Source organism: Microcebus murinus, chromosome 15 (assembly GCF_040939455.1).
Source record: "Microcebus murinus isolate Inina chromosome 15, M.murinus_Inina_mat1.0, whole genome shotgun sequence".
NCBI classification, from domain to species: Eukaryota; Metazoa; Chordata; class Mammalia; order Primates; family Cheirogaleidae; genus Microcebus; species Microcebus murinus.
Window position 1 is genome coordinate 19,239,922 of NC_134118.1, and position 26,475 is coordinate 19,266,396.

Below are 26,475 nucleotides of genomic sequence, written 5' to 3' on the forward strand. Positions count from 1 at the left end.
CACTGATAACTTGATAACTTTTTTAAGTCAGAAGCACAGCTCCACTTTTATAACGAAGTTGGTAAATAATTCATCAAGCGCACATTTTTTTTGATAACTACAAAACACATTACAAATAGGCTAATGAGTTCACCCTGTTGCAGTTGGTCACGTTTCTTAAGCTCAAAGGCATAGCAGTCTTTTAATAAAGCACATTTTTAACCAGTACAAACTACTTGCATTTACTTTTCCCATTGATTACTCCCTATCCTTGTGCTCTCCTGGCAAAACCACTACAAGTTATCACTAATAAGACTGTAGCAAGTTTTCCCTTTATCTTGTTTACTAAAAGGGCTGACTTACTTAAAATAGAAAAGACTCTGAAAAGTACACAGTCACTGTAACTAAATGGCATAGACTGAATTCTTTTTATAAGCTACTAGCACAAAAGATATTTTCAGATCATATCTCTTTAGACATAATCTTTTCATGAAATTTTCCTATATAAGTGTAATTCTGAGCCCACACTATGGAATACTTGAGAGTACTTGGCTATACGGCATCTTTTGTATGTATGGCTTGACTTTACACAGCTAAAAGAAATATCTACATGTCGTTCACACATATTTGAGATAATTGGTCTAAAAAATGATATTAAAATTTGCATTTAAAACTTCAAGTGATGAGTATATCAACTCCACACAATGAAAACAGGAAATGGAGTATGTCATATTTAAACAACTAAGATTAACGTTTAACTCCCAGCAATTGAGCCATGAATTAACTTTCGAATTAGAAATTAGGCTTATTGAATCTGAAATTCAGGTTCCAAGTAATAAACAGACCTAAGTCAGTTGGTAAAAAGAACTGGCTCCTGGCCGGGCGAGGTGGCTCACACCTGTAATCCTAGCACTCTGGGAGGCAGAGGCGGGCGGATTGCTCAAGCTCAGGAGTTTGAAACCAGCCTGAGCAAGAGCGAGACCCCACCTCTACCATAAATAGAAAGAAATTAATTGGCCAACTGATATATATAGAAAAAATTAGCCGGGCATGGTGGCGCATGCCTGTCGTCCCAGCTCCTTGGGAGGCTGAGGCAGGAGGATCGCTTGAGCCCGGGAGTTTGAGGTTGCTGTGAGCTGGGCTGATGCCACGGCACTCACTCTAGCCTGGGCAACAAAGTGAGACTCTGTCTCAAAAAAAAAAAAAAAAAAAGAAAAGAACTGGCTCCTAATTTTATTTTAATGTAGTCATTCATTCCAATCTAAGAATGTAAATAAAATTCCATTTCAATTCAACAAACATGTATTTAGTTCCTACTTTGTCTTAAGCATACAAAGATGATTAAGATTCATCCTCAGTGGTATTAAATAAAATAGGGGTGATTGTTTTGGACTGAGCTTCTGCACAAGGCCCCAGCAGACTAGACCAGACCAGACCAGAGTCACTGGTGGTAGGTGCCACGTAAACAAACTGAACTTTAAAAATGGGCCAGTTTCCCAAAATACAGGAGAGTTACAGCAACCAACAGAAAAGGGCCCCATCTACCTAACCCAGCAATGATAAGGAAGTCTCAACTTTTTTAATCTCATAAGTAACTTGGCTTCTTATTCCTTGTTTCTGCCTTCTTCAGCCTTTTCTGCCCATAAAGCCCACCCCTTCCGCTGAGCTCAGCCTTTCTATTTTATAGATGGGATGCTGCCCGACTCATGAATCGCTAATAAAAGACAGTAAGATCTTTAAACTCGATTTGTTGAAATCTTCTTTGATAGTGGTCGCTGCCCCACAAAGAGTGTGACTCTTTCCTGGAGTCTCAGTGCCTTTGTGCAAAAGGTTCTTCTCTCTGCAATATTCCAACTGTCGCACCCAGCCCTTCCTCCATATAAATTCCCCTTCTCCTTCTCCTAAAGCAGCTGCCCCCAGGAAGCCTTCCCCCAATACCCTCTCAGGAGAGGCCCAGAGGTGCAGAGGCCCCACGTACTTTGGCAATGGTGCGAGCAGTGTGCAGTGCAGGGTTTACAAGCAATACATGGCTTAACAAGTGCTCACAGGCTCATCTCCTAGAAGGCACAGATCTTTATTAATCTCTTATCCCCATTTAGTTCAATATTTGGCATACAGTGCTCAATGAGTAACTCTGGAAAGAAGCTCTCAGAGTCGGGCAGGACAGAGAGACCAATACATAATCTAAGATATAAGGTCCGGGCCAATCGTGGTGGCTCATGCCTGTAATCCTAGCACTCTGGGAGGCTGAGGCGGGAGGATCGCCCAAGGTCAGGAGTTTGAGACCAGCCTGAGCAAAAGTGAGACCCATCTCTACTAAAAATAGAAACAAATTAATTGGCCAACTAAAAATATATAGAAAAACTTAGGCAGGCATGGTGGTACATGCCTGTAGTCCCAGCTACTCGGGAGGCTGAGGCAGAAGGATTGCTTGAGCCCAGGAGTTTGAGGTTGGTGTGAGCTAGGCTGACGCCATGACACTCACTCTAGCCTGGGCAACAGAGTGAGACTCTTGTCTCAAAAAAAAAAAAAAAAAAAGATGTAAGGTACGAAGCACAGCAGTACAGTATGGACAAGGTGCCATAGAGAAACAAAGAAAAAAAGAAGGGGTCCCTTAGGCCCTGGGGGGAGAGGGAGGCCAGGGTGACAGAGAGCAGGCAGGAGGAGGTGATCGTAGGGCCTGGCCTTGAAACACACACTGAGGACCAGGATGAGGAGTAAAACTGCAGGGAGAAGGAAGTGAATGTGCAAGGCTGGGGGGTGTGGAAGCCACACTGTATTTGAGGGACAGGAAGTAAACAGCCCACTGTGGTGAAAGTACAGTGCTCGGAACCGGTGGCTGGCATGCCCAGGAGCACAGCCTCAAGCCACAGCCGTGGGCTCAGGTCCAGCCTGTGTGCCCCTTCCCAGCTACAGGCAAGTGGCATAAGCCCTGGGGGCCTGTTTCCTAACTGGAAATCTGAGGAGTAACTTCTATACAGAGCAGCTGGCTCATGCTGAGGGCATGAGCATCCGATGCATGGAATATTGGTGTCCTTAGGTTAGACAGGTAAACCGAGCCACGTCGCGAACAGCCACCTCTTGTTCCACAACAGGAAGGCTAATGCTCCAGGGCACACCAGGTCTCTGCTTTAAATGCCGGGGATTATACAGTTGCTCCTGTGCTCTCTCTGTCCTCCCTTCAATTATTGCCAAATCTAGCCACCAGACAGTGACACGAGCCAGCACTTTCCAGTCGGGCCAGCCCACCTTCTAGTAATTCCCGAGTCTCCCTTCGTGGAGACTACGAGTCCTCCTACAGGCTCTGAGGGACGGTCCCCAACGGCCCCAGCCCTGTCCTCTCCAACTGTACGGAACTGAGGTTTATACCCCACAGTCTCGCCCCCAACGTATCCACATTCAAGGCTCTCTGGTGGCCTCCACCTGCCAACAGCAATCTCCTCAAAACACAAAGGAACATTCCACCACGTTAATGTGCAGCTCCAGGAAGGACTGCAAAGCTCAGGGTCAGTCACTGGACACCACCTCTTCGGGACTCTGGGACCCCAGGGGGCCACCCTCCCTATCTAGCCTCCCCCCACTCACCCCAACTCTCACGCTCCGCACGAGAGCTCCACTTCTCACGCAGCATCCTCCTGCTGCTCCTGACCTCCTCCTCCTCCTTCCCCTCCTCTGGGACTCATCCTCCCACGGCGTTCCTCCCTCCACTGCTGACCGTGTCAAAGCCCGCCCTCTGCTTCCCTTTTGCCACTACGACAGCAAAGTCAAAGTTGGGAGGAGCAGGTCAGGGCTTCTCCAGCTGCCCCACTGCTGCGCTGGACCAGTTTTCTGCCACCATCCTGATACAAAGCCTTTCCTCCCTCCAGACCCTGCGCAGGCTCCTAACATCCGATGAAGGCCGACTGCAGAGCCACTAGCTGGGTGCACGGAAGCAGGGCAGGTCAAACCCCTCTGCTCCTTCTTCCTGCTGTTGGAATCTACCCACTGTTGGCGACTCCTCCATGTTCCTACCTATCTTAGGTACTTAGGTCTCCCCCACCTTGTTACTGAAGACTCGGCACTTGTCCTCCAGGCTGCATCGGAAGAACGAGAACAAGTGGTTTGAGGAGAAAGAAAGAGAAGTTTATCACTTGGCTGGCAAAGGAGGAGGATGGAGACTCTTATCTGAAATGCCATTGTCCTCCTAATAAGTGGAAATACAGAGCTTTTAAAGCAAGGGTCCTCCTAGCTCTCTGGGAGGCCGAGGCAGGTGGATTGCTCCAAGTCAGGAGTTCGAAACCAGCCTAAGCAAGAGCGAGACCCCGTCTCTACTATAAATAGAAAGAAATTAATTGGCCAACTAACATATATATATATATAAATTAGCCAGGTATGGTGGTGCATGCCTATAGTCCCAGCTACTCAGGAGGCTGAGGCAGCAGGATTGCTTGAGCCCAGGAGTTTGAGGTTGCTGTGAGCTAGGCTGATGCCACGACACTCACTCTAGCCTGGGCAACAAAGCGAGACTGTGTCTCAAAAAATAAAAAATTTAAAAAAATCAAGCAAGGGTCCTCAAACTTTTTAAACAGGGGGCCAATTCACTGTCCCTCAGATCACTGGAGGGCTGGACTATAGTTTAAAAAAAACTACGAACAAATCCCTATGCACACCGCACATATCTTATTTTAAAATAAAAAAGCAAACGGGCAAAAACACCCACATGTGGCCCACGGGCCATAGTTTGAGGACGCCTGTTTTAAAGGTTCTCAGCTTCAGGCAACTGCTGCTCAACCACAGTTGACGATCTTGATCATTCCATCTCTGTCCCATCTACCTGCAGACAATCTCATGACCTCCACTGAGGACCTCCCCCTGCCAGGTCCTGGCTGAGCCATCCAGTCCTGTAGCACAAAGAACAAAAGACATTGCTCAGCCCCTCCCAACCGCTGACCTGAGGCAGCAGTGCAGGTTTTTGTTCCCAAAAAGGAGTGAAGGCTATTTTAAAGACACAGAAAATATTTTTGCCATTTTTTCCCCCAGGCCATTCCCTGTCCAACCTCAAATCCCCAAATTTACATAGGCAGCTTCCACACTGAGCAGGACAAGCCGTCAAATACCCCAGCTCCCAGTGTACTACACTGAACTGACTTCCACCCCTACGCTCATGTCCACACCTGACTCTCACCCTGGCCCAGAAAGACTTCACTAGAAACCTTCCACTCACACATCCCAGCCCTCTGGCTCTCTCTCTTCCTCCGCACCTGCTCCTCCAAGTATCCCCATCTCAGGCTGTTTCCTTTTTCATTTTTTATCACTTCCAACTCCTTGTCAGCATCTTACAACACTTATATTTCTTAACTTCCCAACAACCTTCTCTGAAAACATCCAATTGTCTGTTTCACTTTTGCTGCTGAAAGGCACTGCTGCAAAAGAAAAAGCATATATTGACATATATTTGTGCCTTTAATAATGTATAATTTCCAGTGGGTTGATTATACTCAGCAACCCGTAACACTGACCCTGGTCAGTGCTGTCTGCCTCCCCCTTAAAGACCACGCCAAGCCTGCACTCCTCCTAAAAACCCCACTTCCTCCTCCACCCCTGCCTCACTGAGATGATTCCTACACCACTTCACAAAATGAAAATCCTTTCACAACTTCAACCCTGCAATGCCTTTCCTTTGACCACAGTAATGGCTCTCAAACCTTGGTTGGCATAAGAATCACCCAGGGAAGCCCCTGGACCCTGATATTCAGATTCGGTAGGTCTGGGCTGATCCCAGAAACACCCAGATTCTGACCATGATCCATGCACCATGTTTGAGGGAATCTGGTCCACAGCAGAGGTTGGCAAACTCCAGCCCTCGGGCCAAATCCATCCCACTGCCTGTTTTTGTGTGGCCTGCATGCAACAAACGTATTTTACATTTTTAAAGGGTAAAAAAAAAAAATCAAAAGAAGAAGACACGTGAAAATACCATGAAATTCGAATTTCAGTGTCCGAAAATAAAGTTGTATGGGAACTCAGCCACACCCAATTGTTTACATATTATCTATGGCTCCTTTCATGCTACAATGGCAGCATTGAATAGTTGGGACAAAGACTGTATGGCCCAGCAAAGCCAAAAACATTTGCTGTGTGGCCCTTTATAGGAAAAGTCTGCCGACCCCTGGTCTGCAAGATGAAGTGCAAACACCTGACCAGGGTCCTGCCTTCCTCTCTGACCTAAAGTCCCGCAGTCCACACAACTGCACTGACCCAGCCACTCCGGGGGCTTTCAGTTCCTTGAATGAAGCTTACTATTCCACACCTGCACACCTGTGTAGTGCTGCTCTTCCTGCCCAGCAAGGCTCTCCCCACTTTGCCTGACAAATTCTTTTTTTTTTTTTTGAGACAGAGTCTCGCTTTGTTGTCCAGGCTAGAGTGAGTGCCATGGCGTCAGCCTAGCTCACAGCAACCTCAAACTGCTGGGCTCAAGCGATCCTCCTGCCTCAGCCTCCTGAGTAGCTGGGACTACAGGCATGCACCATCATGCCCAGTTGATTTTTTATACATTAGTTGGCCAATTAATTTCTTTCTATTTATAGTAGAGACGGGATCTCGCTCTTGCTCAGGCTGGTTTTGAACTCCTGACCTCGAGCAATCCGCCCGCCTCGGCCTCCCAGAGTGCTAGGATTACAGGCGTGAGCCACCGCGCTTGGCCCCTGACAAATTTGTATTCATCCTTCAAGACCCAACTCATGTTCCTCGCCAGGTGTGAGAACCTCTCTGACAAACACAACTCCTCACATACCCCAAAGCAGAAAGGGTCCCTCCCTCTGTTACCCCTCCACTGGGCTTGATTCATTTGTGTATAGCAGTGGTTCTCAAAGGTTAGGGTGCATCAGAATCACCTGGTGGGCTCATTAAATCACCCACCGCTGGGTCTGCCCCATGGGCGGCACCCAGGCATACAATGTTTATTTCTAACAAGTTTCGAGGCTGCTACTGCAGGTTCAGGTACCAAACATGAGCACCACTGGTCCGGATATGCATCCCTGTCCAACCTGACAATGAGCTTTTTGAGGGCTCGACACTACTCTATTCGTGTCTAGATCATCAGAGCCAGGCACAGCCCCACGAATTCCTGGAACACAGTAGAAACTCAATTCTTGCTGTTTGCGGTCTAACTAAATTAATTTCTTCCCATAAGCCAATCATTTTCAGTATCAGACAATGACAAGGATTGTCCTAAATGGAGAGAAGAGACCTGACTTTGTAGAAACTACTAAGGCCCAAAAAAGAAAAACAAAGTGGCCCTCTTCCAGGGCTGATGCTATGTGGCTCACACACATGCTAAGCTGGGGTGAACTGCAAAGTGCTGGGGTGAAGAGCAGACTGTTCAAGTCAGAAACCCAAGGGTACAGCCTGGAGGACTGTCAATAACAGCAATGTTAGAGGGAGGCCCCTTCCCCCAGGGAAGGCTGAGCTACTATCCACTTTCAAAACAAGGTTCTATATACTGAAGTTTGGTAATTTATAACATTATTGTTGGCATATATTGTTACTAAAGACAAAATTTATTCAGCACCTACTACTTCCAGAGAATGCAAAGAAAGATAAGATCTTGACCACAAGGAGACTTTAAATGAGTTTGGAATTCAGCATATAAACCCAGCAAGATAATTAACAATATAAGGCAACATTTACCAAGCATCAAATGTCAACTATGTCAAATTTACACAGTAAGGAGTCCTGTGGGCTTCCCTTCTCGGTTCCACCTTGAAACCATCTGCAAACTCCTGTACAGCACCTACACGGGTCTGATTATACAGCACCTGTGTATTTCTATGGGCCTTCTGTCTTTTCTCCTAGTATAAGCTCTTCCAGGATGGGGACCTAGATTTTTTTTCATCCTTGTATTTCTACCATGTGGCTACGTACCTGGCACTATGGCACTCAATAAATATTTAATTGATTTAATAATGATTGTGGAATGTGAGCTCTACTTTTGACAAAGGGCAAGACTTAGATAAGAGAGAATTACAGGCTAAGTTTTCCAAGCACGGCCAAGGGAACAATCCAGGGGACTGAAAGCTCCAGACAGGTAAAGAAACCTCGTGGTCACAGGCCCCACTGGAATAATCAAAACCCACTGGTAGTACAACCATTAGTCTCGAGTGCCAGGTCTTTAAAGCGGGTCTTCATTCATCTGCTCTTTTAAACTGTAACACAAGCTTACATTAATAGTCCCCAACCTTCACTGCTTTAATCTCAAAATCATTTCCTGGATTCTTATTTCCTGGTCCATTCTTCCCTTGCCCCTTTTTCTGCCAAGGCTAAATTAGGGGAAAAAAATGAAACCCAGACAAAGAATTCTAGCTTAACATTGAATTGATACTTTATGCACACACACAAAGTTTAAGGGCACCATTAGGTAAAAATATCTGTGGCACTCAGAATTCCCCACCACCAAATTGGAAGTTCCTCAAAGCATGGAAACCGTTTCCTTTTCAGCTTTCACAGTTCCTAGGACATATCCATGCACCACACAAATTGATAACGTCAACATTATCATATCCATTTTGGCAGCCAAGTCAATCTTGCAAACTTAGAAGGCAATGGTTAGTTTAAAGGCAGATCATGTCACACACTCCATAACCCAAACAAAGGCAGATGATTAAAAAAAAAAAATTACCCTCCTTTTGTTGATTCCCCAAAAATGGTAAAGAAAAGTTCTTGCCTAATTTATCCTAAGTGAAGCTTTTTATCTGAATAATCCTACTAACTGCAGGAGTTCCACATCTGCTCACTGGACATGGACTCTTTACTCTGTATCTGAATTACTGTGCACTGTCTGTCTCTAAGTAAATAAGATGATTTTACATTTGACATCTTTTTTTTGAGACAGAGTCACACTTTGTTGCCCAGGCTAGAGTGAGTGCCGTGGCATCAGCCTCGCTCACAGCAACCTCAATCTCCTGGGCTCAAGCGATCCTACTTCCTCAGCCTCACAAGCAGCTGGGACTACAGGCATGCGCCACCATGCCCGGCTCATTTTTTCTATGTATATTAGTTGGCCAATTAATTTCTTTCTATTTATAGTAGAGATGGGGTCTCGCTCTTGCTCTGGCTGGTTTCGAACTCCTGACCTCGAGCAATCCGCCCAACTCGGCCTCCCAAAGTGCTAGGATTACAGGCATGAGCCACAGCGCCTGGCCTACATTTGACATCTTTATGAGGTCAGGCTAGCAAAAGTCTCTGGAAACAAAAACCATAGACTTTTCCTCAGTGTAGTCATAACTGCACACAGACATCCCCATTTAAGGGTACCCAGAAATTAGCAGAACAGATAAATGGAAGAATCAGATAAAAAATGATGAAAGAGTTCTCCACCCACAAAGCAGAATGCTCACCAGACAGTTCTGTTTTTGCAGATAATAAACTACTTGACACTGGGAGGCCCAGAGGCTAAAGACATTCCCCACAGTGCAATCAATCAGGAATCACGAATAGACACATATTAAATGTTAAAACATTAGGAAAAGGATTAAGTGTCCTTAAGTGGCATATGAAGAACTATTTGGGTAACTTGAGATATATGTTTTATAATTTTGAGCATATTCCAGGCCAATAAAAGTCCCTCTTTAATGGGACAGGGGCAAACATGTCTCAAGGACTGTGCTTTTATCCTTGGATTGCCCTGCCAGATCTGTCTCCACCTTTCTCTTCCCTGTTCTGTGCCCCAGGAGGAGCAGGCCCCTGCAGGCCAATTCACCCAGGCACCCCATGCTAGGCACCCTTGGGGGCCACTAGCAAGAGATGGAAGAGCTGCAGGGTGGGAAGAAGGGCTGAGGTTCTCTCTCTGTTGCCCACTGTTGCATCCTGGCAGGGGAGGGGTCCAGCTCTCACTGGCCAAAGTCAATGAACTTCCTTCCTTTTGCCTTCTAGCCCCTGGTCTAAGCATTTCAATATCCTTTGTTGATTCTTTTAACCTTGCCCATACTCCTGTAAGTAATTCATTAAAGTCTATTCATTTCAACCAATGGAGTTGAATTGTTTCCTGCCAGGAGCCTGTCTGATACAAAGACCTTCCTGACATAGGGCATTTCATATCTATATAAAATTTCTCAACCCCAAAATGTAGGTCTTGTTGCCAACTTCCATTTTACACATGAGGATGCCGAGGCTCTGCGAGATTAGCGTTCAGGCCGGGCAGTCACAAAAGAAGTTTGCAGGCAGAGCAGGAATTGCACCTAGGTCAGTCTGACATCTAAACTCTTATATATTAAAAAAAAAAAAAACCTTAAAAATGTGGAGGAAAACATACCAAGCTTCTAAACCCTCAAGCCGCAGTTTAGCCTCAGAGCACATTATTTACGGTTTCAGACATTCCTCCAGCCTAAAATAAGTTACCTGGGGCATTGTTCCATAAGTGCTTCTTCCACCAAGGGTCATTCAGACTTGCTCCTGCTGGTGGTCAGACTGACCTAAGATCTAAGAGATCCCAGATGCTTCTATCTATCACCAACATTTTTCCTTCAGTTCATCCCAGAAATGCCTCCCCACTCCTAATCTTAAACATTCCCTAAGGCTTTTTTTGTTCCATTTTATAAATTAAAACCTGTGTTACTTTTACAGAAATCCAGGAGATTAAGGTTGGGGGAGCATGCAGTTAAAAGATATAACAACATTATACCAGCACTTCCCAGTTCTAACTTGCCATGGTCCTTTAACAATTTCTCTCTTTCCATACAAAAAAAACCTCTCTGGATTCTTCTTTCTAGCTGTGTAGAATAGCTTAAAAGAGAAAATGCAATTAAAATAAATTCTGAAGGGGTGCAGAGAGGTAAGTACAAAACAAACTCCCCTTAAGGAAATTCAGCTATGAGTTATATTTAGTTTCAGAGCTAAAGAATTTGCTATTCTGTCTGTCTCTGCCTGGGTCTCTCCCATCTTCACTGCAAACTAAACAGTAATTTACAAAAAGCACAAATGCGCTGGCATCTGATACTTCCCAAGTCCCTGACTTTCTGGATTTTGCAAGTGATGAGAAGGCAATGGTCACATCAGGTGGAGTTCCAAGTCAGATCCTTGGAGTGAGCCAGGCAGAAGGTTGGCTCAGTAAACAGGACCTGAGTTAGGCAAACATCCAGGGCTCACTTCCTCATTGCTGAAGGAATGTGAGTGGAAAGGGCAGCAGGTATGCTCTTGTCAGAAGGGAAAAAAAGAGCACTAGTGAGAGGAAGGGCAGGAAAACTGGGTAAAAACCCAGCAGGAAACAGAACAGGAGTGCAGTGGGTCCTCCTCCAGTGTACACTGTTCAATCCCATTTAAATCAATATATATTCATTGAGTCTCTACTATGTATACAGCAGATCTAGCCTGCAGCACCTAAAGAGACAAGAAAATAAGTAAGCCTGCCTCAATCTTCAGGAAGACTTCTTACCAGGAATTACTATTGTTGCCATTTTTAATTTTAATAGTAGCTGGCAATTCCTGGACGGTCCAAATAACTTCACCAGCCTCTCCTCCAACTGACCTGCGCTACTCAGAAGAGTCGAACTCCAAGGATAAGCCAACTGAATAAACTAAAACCTTCAGAAAAACCCAAGGATCCCAGCATGTCCCTCCTCCCTTTCGTAGGAGTTTCTCACAAGGTACAAAACAACTGTCACCCTGATTGGACAAGTCTCATTACAGAACTCTAAAACCCAGGTCTCTCATTCAAAAGCTATAGATCAGAGCTACAGATTAATCAGGCTTTTTTTTTTGGACAAAGTCTCACTCTGTCGCCCTGGCGTCAGCCTAGCTCACAGCAACCTCAAACTCCTGCGCTAAAGAAATCCTTCTGCCTCAGCCTCCCAGTGGCTGGGACAATAGGCGCGCGCCCCGACGCCCGGCTAATTTTCTATTTATAGTAGAGACGGGGTCTCGCCCTTGCTCAGGCTGGTCTCGAATTCCTGAGCACACGCGATCCTCCCGCCTCGGCCTCCCAGAGTGCTAGGATTACAGGCGTGAGCCACCGCGCCCGGCCCAGGCTTATTTTTTCAAGCAGGGTCATCTAAAGTAAAAATAATAACGGCTTGACAACACTGATGGAAGAAACACTGGACTCCTTTTATCAGACTACTTCAGAACTTGATTACAGGAAACGAGGCAATCCAAACTTTAAAAAAGAAAAAAAGTTCAGTCGACCTTGCCGTGTAGAGTGTACCAGTATTGTTCACACTCAAAGGAGGAAAATATTAACACCAACTCAAAAGACCAGAAAGCCCACCTGTCTGGTGTGAAGCTGTGAAACGCGGTATGGGCGGGAGGGAGGGCGCGAGGGGCCGGCACCCTCCACGCCCGCGCCCGCGATCGCCCGGGGAGCCCTGCGCCGGCCGCGCGGGCCGCTCACCTGGTCCAGCGGGATGCCCAGGAGCTCGCTGAGCGGGTGCAGGCAGGTGGAGCCCGTGGTGCGGTAGGAGAGGCTGGGCGGCGGCGGCTCCGCTGCCATCCTGCATCTTCGGGAGGCGGCTGCCCCGGCCCCCGCGCGCACCGCCCTGCTCTGGGCGTCCTCCCGCCCGGCTGCGCTCGGGTGGCTGCACCGAGGGGCGCACGGCCGCCTGGCTGGCGGGGCTCCGAGCGGGAGGCCGGGGGACGCGAGCCGGCGGCGCGAAGTCCCGGGGCGCAAACTTGGCGTTGGCGTTGGCGCGGCGGCCACGGGCGCCGTGGGAGGGCCGGGCCGAGCGCGCTCCGCTTCCCGCTCCCCTCCTCTCGGCGCCCATTGGCCCGGCCGCTCGGGACGGCCCCGAGAGGGGACGGAGGGAGGAAAAGCGGGGACTCGGAGCCCGGCCCCCGAGCGCCACCCAGCCCGCCCTGCCCGGCCTGAGCCGAGGCCGACGGGGAGAGGGAAGGCGACGCCCGCGGGCGCCCCCGCCTCGCCCCGCGGCTGGTGGCGCACAGCCCTGGAGGCGGCGGGCGCCTCTTCGTTCTCCCGAGCTCCCGGTCCTCGCTCCCCGCCCGCCCAGGCGACACCCAACCCCCGCCAGCCCAGGCGGGCGCCTGCCACTAGGGAGCTCCCCCGCCCCGCCCCGTCCCGTCCCGCCCAGCCCTGTTTTGGTTTCGCCGCCGTCGCGGCACCCTCCTCCGGGTCCCCGCGCCAGCTAAGAGCTCCTGCGCTCGCCTTCCGAGCCGCAAGGACTCCGTCCGCTGGACGCCGCAGGAGACCCCCGCGCTGCGGGCGAGCGCCGCGGGGCCCAGGCTCCCGCCTTCCTTGCCGTCCGCTGGTCGAGGCTTGGTTTCCTACCCACAACCTGGTCTGACACGCTGTGTGTCACGCAAGCAAAAACAGGGGGCTGCTGGTCACGTCCGTCTCTTAGGACTGAGAATTATTTTACCCCTCCCTGTAAGAAACGGTGCTCACTGTCATATACATTCTAATAAGTTATTTGCATGCCGTGAGTCCTAAAAAAGGGTACCCTTGCCCCTTCACCACTTATCTGCACTCCGACACCCATGTATCAATCACTGTTCCTTGGAAAACTTCTTCAACTTATTGATAGATTTCGGGAAACGCAAAGTTTGAAGATCCGTTCCAGGAATTGCTGCACGCCAGTTGATGAAAAAGGCGTTGAGGAAGACAGTACTCCGGGCTGAGGGGCAGAACTCCAGAGAAGAGTGAAGTCGTGGGTCCCCCGCCCGTCCACCAGCAAACAGCTGGGAGCTGCTCCTTACTCAAGGATTAGCTGGTGGAGCACCCAGTCAAACAGGCAGGCGATGACTTTTGGACAGACTTTGTTCATGTGGCCTCCAGCTTCAAGTTAAACTGAAGTCCTGTCCAACAGGAGCAACAAATGCTTCTCTGGGCCTCAGGCCTCGCTCTTGCCTTCTTGCGGAGTTTCGTGAACATGAAGCAGCAATGAACATTGCATTGCCAGGCCAGAGTTTCTCAACTCATGTTCCCTAAAAAAAAAAAAAAAGAAAGAAAGAAAAGATGTGCCTACCACCACTCCCTGATCCAGTGGAGATTTTGTAGGAGGCCACCACCAGGTGACAGTTTCTGCTAATCACAAGCACATGCACACACCACACACACACACACACACACACACACGCAGGCATACCCTTGAGAATTAGTAGGCTAGACAGGTTCATTAAATATCATACAGTCCTGCCGGGCGTGGTGGCTCACGCCTGTAATCCTAGCACTTTGGGAGGCCGAGGCGGGCGGATTGCTCAAGGTCAGGAGTTCGAAACCAGCCTGAGCGAGACCCCGTCTCTACCAAAAATAGAAAGAAATTAATTGACCAACTAAAAATATATATACAAAAAATTAGCTGGGCATGGTGGTGCATGCCTGTAGTCCCAGCTACTCGGGAGGCTGAGGCAGTAGGATCGCTGAGCCCCGGAGATTGAGGTTGCTGTGAGCCAGGCTGACGCCACGGCACTCACTCTAGCCTGGGCAACAAAGTGAGACTCTGTCTCAAAAAAATAAATAAATAAATAAATAAAATATATATATATCATACAGTCCTGGAAAATGACCAGAGCTGAAGCAATGTTTACCTTATCTTCAGCAAGATAATAGCGTAAATGAGATATCTGATGGCCAGGCACAGTGGCTCATGCCTGTAACCCTAGCACTCCAGAAGCCGAGCAGGGAGGGTCCCTTGAGCTTAGAAGTTCCAGACCAGCCTGAGCAAGAGTGAGACCCTCTCTCTACTAAAAAAAAAAAAAAATAAAAATAAATTAGCTGGACAATTAAAAGTATATATATAAAAATTAGCCGGGCATGGTGGTGCATGCCTGTAGTCCCAACTACTTGGGAGGCTGAGGCAGGATTGCTTGAGCCCAGGAGTTCGAGGTTGCTGTGACCTAGGCTGATGCCACAGCACTCTAGCCCACTATCTCAAAAAAAAAATTGAAAAAAATGAAGAAAAAAAACCAAAGTCAATGCCAGTCACATGCCAATCCAGACCTAGCCTAAAATAATCAAACAACAAAACTGAATTGAAGCCACCGTCAAAGCTTATAAAGGTATAACCCCTCACGAAGATAAAATTCTAATGATACATTCACTCTAGATTCAACCAAAGATAATCACCAACAAAACTGAACTAAAACCATCTACAATGATATAACCTCTGTAAAAATAAAATTACTATTTTAATAATACATATTTATGTAATGATACAGCATATTCACAGAGTGTGTTCATTTATATCATCTCCTTTGATCCTCCCAAAACTTCCATGAGGTTGGAAGGGCAGGTGTTATTATCATTTATATTATTATTTCATCATCTCCATTTTTATTCAAAAGAATGCAAAGTTTCTTGAAACTTGCAGATAGCTTATCCAGCTAGTAGACAGCAAAAGTAGGATGCAAACTTGGGCATTCCACTGTTTTTTTAATTATATACAAATCTTTTTATTATACTAGGAGTCCACCTTCAGGAAAACAGCAGAAATTTTTGCCTACATAGGACATTAAACTCCATGCTTAACATTTAATAGCTGATCTGGAGAATGGTCAAAATGGACCCATGATAGGCACCATCCTTGTTTTCTGTGCAGTTTCTTTAAGCATCATCCACAAAATTTTGGAGAATTTAGATTTTGCAATCAGTGCTTCATTTCTTCCTGTTTTAGCTCAACTGATCTGTGTTTGCTTAGAACATATATTGCTGCCTGCCTGCCTACCTAACATATTTTCTAAGCTTGAGATGACAGTTAAATGTTGTTTTTATATTTGTACATGTTCAGAAAGTAAAGAAACTAATATAACTGAACACCCACCAGATTTAACTATGACTGCTGAGTCACAGCATTTTTTTCCTTAAGAATACTGTGTCATTTAGTCATTTGATATAAATCAACACAAATCATCTCAGTGTGCTTGCCTACATACATACATCAGAGAGATGCTGACATGTCCAAACGCAAAACAAGCCAAAATCATATACCAACCTCTGAAAGAAACCGCTTATGAGAAATGCAGATCAAAAATGAGTTACCGGCCGGGCGCTGTGGCTCACGCCTGTAATCCTAGCTCTTGGGAGGCCGAGGCGGGCGGATTGCTCGAGGTCAGGAGTTCAAAACCAGCCTGAGCAAGAGCGAGACCCCGTCTCTACTATAAATAGAAAGAAATTAATTGGCCAACTGATATATATATAAAAAATTAGCCGGGCATGGTGGCGCATGCCTGTAGTCCCAGCTACCCGGGAGGCTGAGGCAGAAGGATCACTCCAGCCCAGGAGTTTGAGGTTGCTGTGAGCTAGGCTGACGCCACGGCACTCACTCTAGCCTGGGCAACAAAGCGAGACTCTGTCTCAAAAAAAAAAAAAAAAAAAAAAAAAAAGAGTTACCGAGAACTGGATGGAGAAATAAAGCCTGCTAACATAGCTCCATTAAATAAAAATACATGGAACAATATTTATAAATATGATTTTGTACAACTACCAAGCAGTCAACCCTTGAGCCTGAAATGTAGAAGAGGGGGGCAGCTAATGAAAATCTAAAGAACCCAGCCTTTAGAGCAAAACAAAACTTGGTCTGAAGAACAGTACTGCCTTTTACTGTTTTGGGGACTTTGAGCAAATCAATTAACTTCACCAAGCCTCAGCTTCCTCCTCTGTAAAGTGGGAATAAGAATAAAAATATCTTGCAGCTAGTACAAGAACTGAATGAAAGATTACATGTCAAATAAACTGTCACAAAGTAATTTAAAAAAATATTGGTGAACTCTGCTTAGCTGTACTAACATTTTATTTTTACCCTTAGTCTTCTGGGAAGGAGATCTTTCTAAAATGCATTGCACATGTCCCTGCGTAGTTAAATGGAGTTAGTGATCTTAGCTGAATTATTATTTGATAAGTCAGGCATTATTGTGAACAAGAACCCATCCCACAATACAGTGATGTCTTGGAGTCCATTCCCTCATCCAGAGTTTGTCCTTGCACTCATCTACTCCCAGAGAAGGACACTTTCTCAACTACTGTGTCTACTGTCTAGTTTTCCCATCTCCCCTTCTGCTCTCCTGTCTCAGTTGTCACTCACTGCCTTTCCTGCTACTTTGGTTCTCCTATGACCTGGGGAACTCTACAGAACGCTGTAGCATCACTAGGCTTTGGCAGAGTGCCTAAGGCATTCTTGAAGAAGTGAAGCACTTCAATTTTAAGCAGATAAAACTCCATATCATGCTATCCTGGACATTCAGAGCCTTTTTTTTTCTTTCTTTCTTCCTGCTTCTTTGGCTGTCTTCCAAATAGTTACTCTTGCCAAAGAAGTGTCCTATGAATGATAAAGTGTGATTGAAGATGATGTTTGAGAATATAAAGACAGACAAAACCCTATGCTGCCAGAATCCATGGTTGGCTGCAAAGTGAAAAAAGAACAAGCTAGGGCCTCGCCCGATGCCCCTGGAGGCTTTGGGCGTCCCAGGACATTTGGGCCTGTCCTCACCAGCCTCCATCCCAACACGCCAGAGGTGTTGTTGCTGGTGCCACTGTCGCCTTAGGCTTCAAGGAGCTGCAGTGTTAACCCTTCAAGCCCAGGCTTTGTATTTGTCTTGGAGACCCTCTGGAATCTCCCCCGATTCTTGTATCTCTACCTTACTTTTCAGTCTCAGTTCTGCAGCCTGATTCCCAGGGCCAATGGTAGTACCAAGAGCAACAATGTGTTGGAATGAATGGGTGGATAATTTCCTGGCACTCAGTGCAGCCAGCCAAACTCATGACTGTCTCTTCTCTTCTCACTTAAGTCCTCATGACCCGGCTCGTTGTTCTGAGCCTGTATGGCCTTCTGTCAGCACATTACACTGGCCAGCCCTGAATGCTGAGTGGACAGTGAAATCCATTATTTATAGCTGCAGTCCCCAACCCCAGGGCCGCAGCCCAGGACTAGTCCATGGCCTGTTAGGAACCTAGCAGCACAACACTGCCTGAGCTCTGCCCCCCACCTCCCCACCCACCCCCACCCCCACCCATGGAAAAATTTCTTCCATGAAACCGGTCCCTGGTGCCAAAAAGGTTGGGGACTGCTGATTTATAAGACTAAAGTAGGGCTGGGTGCGGTGGCTCACGCCTGTAATCCTAGCACTCTGGGAGGCCGAGGCCGAGGCGGGAGGATCGCTCAAGGTCAGGAGTTCGAAACCAGCCTGAGCAAGAGCTAGACCCCATCTCTACTAAAAACAGAAAGAAATTAATTGGCCAACTAAAAATATATAGGAAAAAATTAGCCGGGCATGGTGGCACATGCCGGTAGTCCCAGCTACTCGGGAGGCTGAGGCAGGAGGATCACTAGAGCTCAGGAGTTTGAGGTTGCTGTGAGCTAGGCTGACGCCACAGCATTCTAGCCTGGAAAACAGACAGACTCTGTCTCAAAAAAAAAAAAAAAAGACTAATGTAGGTATTTGCCCCTATTCACCGGGCTCTTATCTTATAATCCTAATGTAACCATTTCTGCAACTTTCATTGCATTTCTAAATATTTTTTCATCATTATTGGTCCTTTCTCTGAATATCCTGTAAAGCAAGCTTTGATGTTCACAGTGATCACAAAATTACACTAGTTGGGACTCATGTCAATTTCCAAGGCGGGACACGAAGTTTAGCTGTCCTGTGTTCATCCTTCAGAAATGGCATTCCCCAGATTATACTTGGAAACAGTATTTTCACTCTTGAAGTTTGATTACACATTCAGTAAATATTTATTGAAGGGCTATTATTTATAAAGCACTATTCCAAGTGCTTGAGATACACATCAATTAACAAATGAACAAAATCCCTCCCCACATGGAGCCTGCACTCTGACAGGGGAAGACATAAACAAACAAAAAAAAAACCATTTTAAATTAATATCATTATATTATGTGATGATAAAGTACATAGAAAATAAAAAAAAAACCACACAGCAGGGTCAAGGGGCTGAGGGGAGCAGGATCATGTGTTGCAGTGTTTAATGAGGTTGTCACAGTTGGCTCCATTTAAACAAAGACTTGAAGGAGGTGAGGGAGTTTACCAAGTAGATTTCTGGGCAAAGAACAGAAAGAGGAACCATCTAGAGCGAAGGCCCTAAGACAGGAGGGAGTAGGCCTAGCAGGGCAGAGAAACATCTATCTAGCCAGTAAGGCTGGAGAGTTAGTGAGGGGAGAAGGATGGAGAGGCAGCCTGTGGGGGCCTTTGGGGGCCATTGTAAATGACTTTGGCTGTTCCTCTGATTGCCATGGGCAGCTATTGCAGGGATTTAGGCTAAGGAGTGCAACAATCTGATTCAAATGTTTTAAAAGGATCCCTCTGACCACATATTGAGAATAGACAGTAAGGAAGACAAGGATGGAAGCAAGAGAACCAATTAAGAGGTGATGGCAGCCGGGAGCGGTGGCTCACACCTGTAATCCTAGCACTCTGGGAGGCCGAGGTGGGAGGACCACGTGTGCTCAGAAATTCGAGACCAGCCTGAGCAAGAGCGAGACCCCATCTCTACTATAAATAGAAATAAATTAATTGGCCAACTAATATACATAGAAAAAAAATTAGCCAGGCATGGTGGCACATGCCTGTAGTCCCAGCTACTTGGGAGGCTGAGGCAGGAGGATTGCTTGAGCCCAGGAGTTTGAAGTTGCTGTGAGCTAGGCTGATGCCATAGCACTCACTCTAGCCTGGGCAACAAAGTGAGACTCTGTCTCAAAAGGAAAAAAAAAAAAGAGAGATGATTGCAGGACTCCAGGCAAGAGACTGCAGTGAGAAGAGTCGGGGGTGGTAACAGAGAAGAAGGTAAGAAGTGATTAGATTCTGGGTACAAACGTTGGAAAGTGATGTGTCTTAGTCCATTTAGGCTGCTGTACCAAATCACTTTACAGTAGGTAATTTATAAACAGGAATGTATTGTTCACACTTCTGGAGGCTGGAAAGTCCAAGATCAAGGTGCCAGCAGTTTTAGTGTCTGGTGAAGGCTCACTCTCTCTTCAAAGGTGGGGTGGTGCCATCTGCCTGTGTCCTCACGTGGTGGAAGGGATGTGCAAGCTCCCTCGGGCCTCTTTTATAAGGACACTAATCTCTTATAAAAGGGTGGCCCCCTTATGCCCTAATCACCTCCCCAAAGCCTCATCTCTTACTACCACCACATTGCAGATTCTGTTTCAACACATTCTGACCACGGCATAGTGACAACATCCCACCACACTGGAATTATTGCCAGAAACAGAACTGAGCCTACACATTTCAGATTCCCTTTATTTCTTATAGTCTTGTATTACAAGAAAAGAGGGAAAAGCACAATTTAATTATTAATACTTAAGCCCTTGTGAGCATTATACTTTAAAAGTTACTTCCATTAATATTAAACACAGTAAAGAAGCATTCCCTCCATTTATACCTGCCAGGAATTCAAGACATTTTCTAGCATATTCATTTGCTAGCACCTTCGGTTAGCACATTCATTTAAGTCGAAGTTGACAGAAGAATAGTTTGCATATTGCTTGTACAGACACATGTGTATTTTAGATCCAACCAAAGCCACTGTGTCTTGTGGAATTCAGATGAATTAACCCAAGCCTGAGATTGCGTGTTCTTTGCAAAGTCCTATGCCAGCTGCAAGATTTTGCCAATTCCTGGGCATCTCTCTCATCTCAGCCTTTTTTCCTGGTCCTTGTGGGTCCTCACTTGCTTCTCTCTTTTTCACCAACCACATTTAGCCCCTCCGTGTGACCATGTGCTGAAGATGTGAGAAGACCAGGGACTCCACGTTGCAGACATTCAAAAGCCTTAACATTAAATATTCGATGTCGCTATTTCTAAAAGATCCTTTGCTACTCCTACCCCCAGAAAATTTTGCACAGGGCAGCCCCAGCTGGGCTACTCATTTTCTCCCTCCCACATTCCTCTCCTCCCCAATTCTCTTGCCTTTTCTCTATACCTGAATTTCTTCATTTTAAATGTAAAATCATTAAACTCTTTGCTTACCAAGCTCTTTAAAATGCAGCCTGTGAAGAGGCTTATCGTTGTTACCATAACAAATACAGTTCTCTCTCTGAAAGAAATTCCCCTGCCAGTTGTGAAAAGTGTACCTTTTCCTCCAACTCTCACAAATGGATTTCAGGACATGTTACCCCAAAATATGGCACCTTAGCGTTTGAGAAGACGACAGAAACAGAAGGTCACTCTTGCCTTTCTCTCCTGAAGCAGGTCGTAAAACCTTCGTCCCAGCAGTGCTCTCCCTATACCTGGAGGAAAGGAACCTCTCTATGTCTGAAGACACGAGGACACAGACAAAAATCTGAGCACAAAGGCCTTGCTCAATCCCCCCCTCCCCAGTTTATTTCCATTAGATCATACCGCCTTTTGTCCAGTTATACTTGTACATGACTATCCACGTCTTCATCAAACTTAACCGTAAAAATACACGGGTTTCCCTGTTTCTTTGGGTATTCATTTCTGAAGACTCTCATGTCATGTATAACTTATATTAAATAAATTTGTATGCTTTTCTTTTATTAATCTGTCTTTTGTTATAGGTGCCTCAGACACGAACCCAGCAATGAGTGAGGAAAAGAAAACTTTCCTTCTCCCCTACAACACCCATAAACCCAGACTTGCTGGGCTGCAGTGCCCATGTGTGTATCCATGTGTATGTAAAATAATAAACTGCCCCCATGAACTTCATAGATTTTTTTAAACTGTAAGAGAACTATTGTATGTATAAGTATAGTAATATATAATTTAAGTAAAAATAGTCAAAACAGACACGACATGATCCCGCAACCCATTTTAAGAAGGAGAACATCAGGCCAGGTGTGGTGGCTCATGCCTGTAATCCCAGTACTTAGGGAGGCTGAGGCAGGGAGATCCCTTGAGGCCAGGAGTTCAAGACTAGCCTGGGAAACAGAGAGAGACCCTGTCTCTACAAAATATAGAAAAATAAGCTGGCTGTGCTCCAAGCATCTGTAGTCCCAGCTACTAGGAAGTCAGGAAGGAAGAGAGGGAGGAAGGGAGGAAGGAAGGAAGGAAGGAAGGAAGGAAGGAAGGAAGGAAGGAAGGAAGGAAGGGAGGGAGGGAGGGAGGGAGGGAGGGAGGGAGGGAGGGAGGGAGGGAGGGAGGGAGGGAAGAAAGAAAGAAAGAAAAACAAGAATTTCTCTGTAGTATGTATACCCAGGAATGAATATTCCTGTGTCATGGGCTGAATGCACTTTCATTTTTTTTTTGAGACACAGTCTCACTCTGTTGCCCAGACTAGAGTGCTGTGGCGTCAGCCTAGCTCACAGCAACCTCAAACTCCTGGGCTCAAGCGATCCTTCTGCCTCAGCCTCCCCAGTAGCTAGGACTATAGACATGCGCTACGATGCTCAGCTAATTTTTTCTATATATTTTTAGTTGTCCAATTAATTCTTTCTATTTTCAGTAGAGACGAGGTCTCACTCTTGCTCAGGCTAGTTTCCAACTCCTGAGCTCAAGCCCTGCCTCAGCCTCCCAGAGTGCTAGGATTACAGGCATGAGTCACCACACCCAGCCATGAATGCACTTTCAACATTACAAAATAAGACCAAATTGTTTTCCAAAGTGGTAGTGCTAATTTACTCTACATCCAGCAGTGTGTGAAACTCTGAATGCTTCACATCCTCATTAACACTTGGTATTGTCAAGTCTTTTTAATTTCTGCCAAACTGGAGGGGGTGAGGTGCTTTTATTATTTTTTATTAGTGGTAATGAAGTCGCACATCTCTCCGTCTGTCTCTTGACCATTCATGTGTCGTCTCTGAAATGTCTGTCTATTCATGCCTGGATTTTTCTATAAATTTTGTGTTTTATCTACTTCTTTATTTTTTATTTTTTTCAGGTTCATTGTAGCATAATTGAACAAAAACGTGTATATTCAAAATGTGCAGCCTGATGGGTTTTTCACTTTTTCTTTTTTAATTTTATTTTTAGTTGACAATAATTTTTAGCTGATAACAACTGTACATATTTATGGGATACAGACTGATATTTTGATGTGTATACAATGTGTAATGATCAAATCAAAGTGATCAGCATATCCATCACCTCAAACATTTATAATTTCTTTATGCTGTGAACTTTCAAAATCCTCTCTCTTCTATCTTTTTAATACAATAGATTATAGATAACCACATTTACCTGACAAGGCTGCAGAAGACCAGAACTCATTCCTCCCATCTATCTATAATTTCGTATTTGTTAACCAGCCTCTCCCCATCCTCCCCCTTCCCAGCTTCTAATACACACACTTCTACTCTCTACTTTGATGAGTTCAAAGAAAAATTGTTTAGCTCCTAGGTATTAGTGAGAACATGTGGCATTTATCTTTCTGTGTCTGACTTATTTTGCTTAATATATTGTCCTCCAGGTTCATGCATGTTGACTCCAATGACATGATGTCATTCTTTTTATGCCTTCACAGTGACGCGGAAAATGTTGGGCGCCAGGATGTGGCCGCATGCCACCTCCCCATAGCTCCGCATCTCCGTGGGCCAGCGCTGCATGTGGCCAGTTGGAGGGCACGCTGCTAGGGCCAGGCCCCCGGCCAGAATGCCCCCAGGCCCATGTGCCGCTGCCTGTTTCCGGCCAAGCTGCTTGCGTGATCCTGATTGGGTGATTTTTGAATCCCACTGTTTTTGATTGGATGTTAAAGCTTGATGTTGATTGGATGTTAAAACTTGTAGTTGACTGGATGCTTTTTGAGCCCTACCAAGGGTATAAAAGCAGGAGGAGCACAAGGAAGGGGCGGAAGGGTCAGAATATGGGGAGGTCGGAAGAAGAGAGCTGTAACATTAGGTGTGCTGAGGCTGTTGTAGAAGAATAAAGGCTGTTCTCTGACTTTTCGTGTGCTACCCGGTTCTTTCCCAGTCAAACGAATAAGAGCTGTAATAAGAGCTGTAACGCTAGCTATACACATTGCCGCAACAATAGTATTCTGTTGTGCCTATATACCACATTTTATTTATCCATTCATCTGCCGATGGACGTTTAGGTTGAATAGGCATTGTGAATAGTGCTGCAATAAACACAGGGGTGAAAGTATCCTTTTGACATACTGATTTCCTTCCCTTTGAATAAATACCCAGTCATGGGATTGCTGGATCATATATGGTAGTTCTACTTTTAGTTTTTTGGGAAACCTCTGCACTGTTTTCCATGACAGGACTAATTTGTAATACATTCCCACCAACAATGTATGTGTTCTGTTTTCTCTGCATCCTCACCAGCATTTGTTATTTTTTGTCTTTGTGATAATAGTCATTTATTTTAACTGGGGTGAGATGATACCTCATTGTGGTTTTAATTTGCATTTCCCAGATGATTAGTGATGGTGAGAATTTTTTCATATGTTGGTCATTTGTATGTCTTCTTTCGAGAAATGCCTATTAAGATCCTTTGCCTATTTTTTAATCAGATCTGTGTGTGTGTGTGTAGGTATGTTGAGTTGTGCTCTGGAGTTGTTTGGATTCTGGTTTTATTATTTTATTTTATTATTATTATGATTATTTTGAAATAGTCTTGTTCTGTTCCCTGCATAGAGTACAATGGTGTCATCAAAGCTCACAGCAACCTCAAACTCCTGGGCTCAAGTGATCCTCTTGCCTCAGCCTCCCGAGTAACTGGGACTACAGGTGCATACCACCACACCTGGCTAATTTTTTCTATTTTTGTTCTCACTCTTTCTCAGGCTGGTCTCAAACTCCTAACTTCAACCTCCTCCTGCCTCAGCCTCCCAGAGTGCTGGGATTACGGGTGGGAGCCATAGAGACCGGCCTTGAGTTCCTTGTGTATTCTGGGTATTAGTCCCTTGACGAATGAATAGTTTTCAAATATCTTCTCCCATGTAACAGGTTTATTCTTCACTCTATTGATTGTTTGCTTTGCTGTGTAGGAGGCTTTTAGTTTGATACAGTCCCATTTGCCTATTTCTCATTATTCCTTTTTATTTTAGGAGTATTTTGTACATTCTAGATACTAATACTGAACATTTGCCAGTCGTGATTGCTGCAAATATCTTCTCCCAGCCCATAGCTTATGTTTCTCTCTCTTCATGGTGTTTTTAAGTAGTCAATTTAATTTAGTCACACATCCATCTTTCCCTTTATTGTTGTGTCTCATTTAAGAAATCCTGCTTGATCAGAATTTACATAGCTTATCCTTTATTTCCTCCTAGTTTCTTCTAATTAATAGACTTTATTTTTTAGAGCAATATTAGGTTTCCAGAAAACTGATTGAAAAGTACAGAGTTCCCATACATCCCCGATCTTCCCACTCTCAGTTTCCCCGCTTTATTTACATCCTATATTAGTGCTGTACATTTGTTGCAATTGATGGGCCAGTATTGATACATTATTATTAACCAGAGTCCTTAGCTTACAATAGGGCTCACACTTTGTGTTGTAAGTTCTGTATGTGATACAGACCCATCACACCTGTATCCAATAGCATCATTTCAATGCTCTAAGCATACACTGTGCTCCACCTATTCATACCTCCCTCCTTCTTCCTCCCCTCTGGCCCCTGGCAACCACTCATCTGTTTATTGTCTCTGTATCTTTGCCTTTTCCAGAATGTCACATAATTGAAATCATACAGTATGTAGTCTTTTCAGATTGGCTTCTTTCATTTAACAATATGATTTTTTTTTTTTTGGAGACAGAGTCTCACTTTGTTGCCCAGGCTAGAGTGAGTGCCGTGGCATCCTAGCTCACAGCAACCTCAATCTCCTGGGCTCAAGCGATCCTCCTACCTCAGCCTCCCAAGTAGCTGGGTCTACAAGCATGCGCCACCATGCCCAGCTAATTTTTTCTATATATGTTTAGTTGGCCAATTAATTTCTTTCTATTTATATTAGAGACAGGGTCTCACTCTTGCTCAGGCTGGTTTCGAACTCCTGACCTTGAGCAATTGCCTGCCTTGGGCTCCCAGAGTGCTAGGATTACAGGCGTGAGCCACCGCGCCCAGCCAAACAATATGTTTTAAAAGTTTCTCCATATTCTGTCCTGGCTTGGTAGCCCATCTCTTTTTGCTGCTGAATAATAGTCCATGGTATAGATGCACCACAGCTCACCTCTTAAAGCACTACTTGGTTGCTCTGCTGGGTGATTTTTTGTTTCAACTTGAGTAGGCTAAGGGATGCCCAGAGGGCTGGCAAAACATTATTTCTGGGTGTGTCTCTGACAGTGTTTCTCGACTAGATTAGCATTTGAATTGGTAGACTGAGCAGAGATCTCCCTCAGCAATGTGGGTGGACTTCATCCAATCTGTTGAGGGCCTGAACAGAACAAAATGGAAAAGGAAAGGAAATTTTGCTTCTTTTATTGAGCTGGGACACCCTTCTACTCGTGCCCTTGGACCTCAGCTCTCCTGGTTCTTGGGCCTGTGGACTCAGACTGGGACTCACACCGTTGGCTCTCTGGTTCCCAGGCCTCTGGGCTTGGGCTGGACCTACATTACTGGCTTTCTGGGCCTCCAGCTTGCAGATGGCAGACTGTGGGACTTTCTAGCCTCTGTAAACATGTGAGCCAATCCTCAAAATAAGTCTCTGTCTATCTGTCT

The 26,475-nt window shown here is 45.5% G+C and overlaps 1 protein-coding gene across 1 annotated transcript in view; it reads right to left on the minus strand.

Moving 5' to 3' along the window:
- Nucleotides 1-12,730, minus strand: part of MBOAT1 (membrane bound glycerophospholipid O-acyltransferase 1) — a 105,402-nt gene extending 92,672 nt beyond the window's left edge. Inside the window, exon 1 of the mRNA XM_012753638.2 lies at nt 12,341-12,730. Coding sequence (XP_012609092.2) covers nt 12,341-12,439 — 99 coding nt within the window. The 5' untranslated portion in view covers nt 12,440-12,730. The remainder of the gene's footprint in view (nt 1-12,340) is intronic.
- Nucleotides 12,731-26,475: the final 13,745 nt, after the last annotated feature.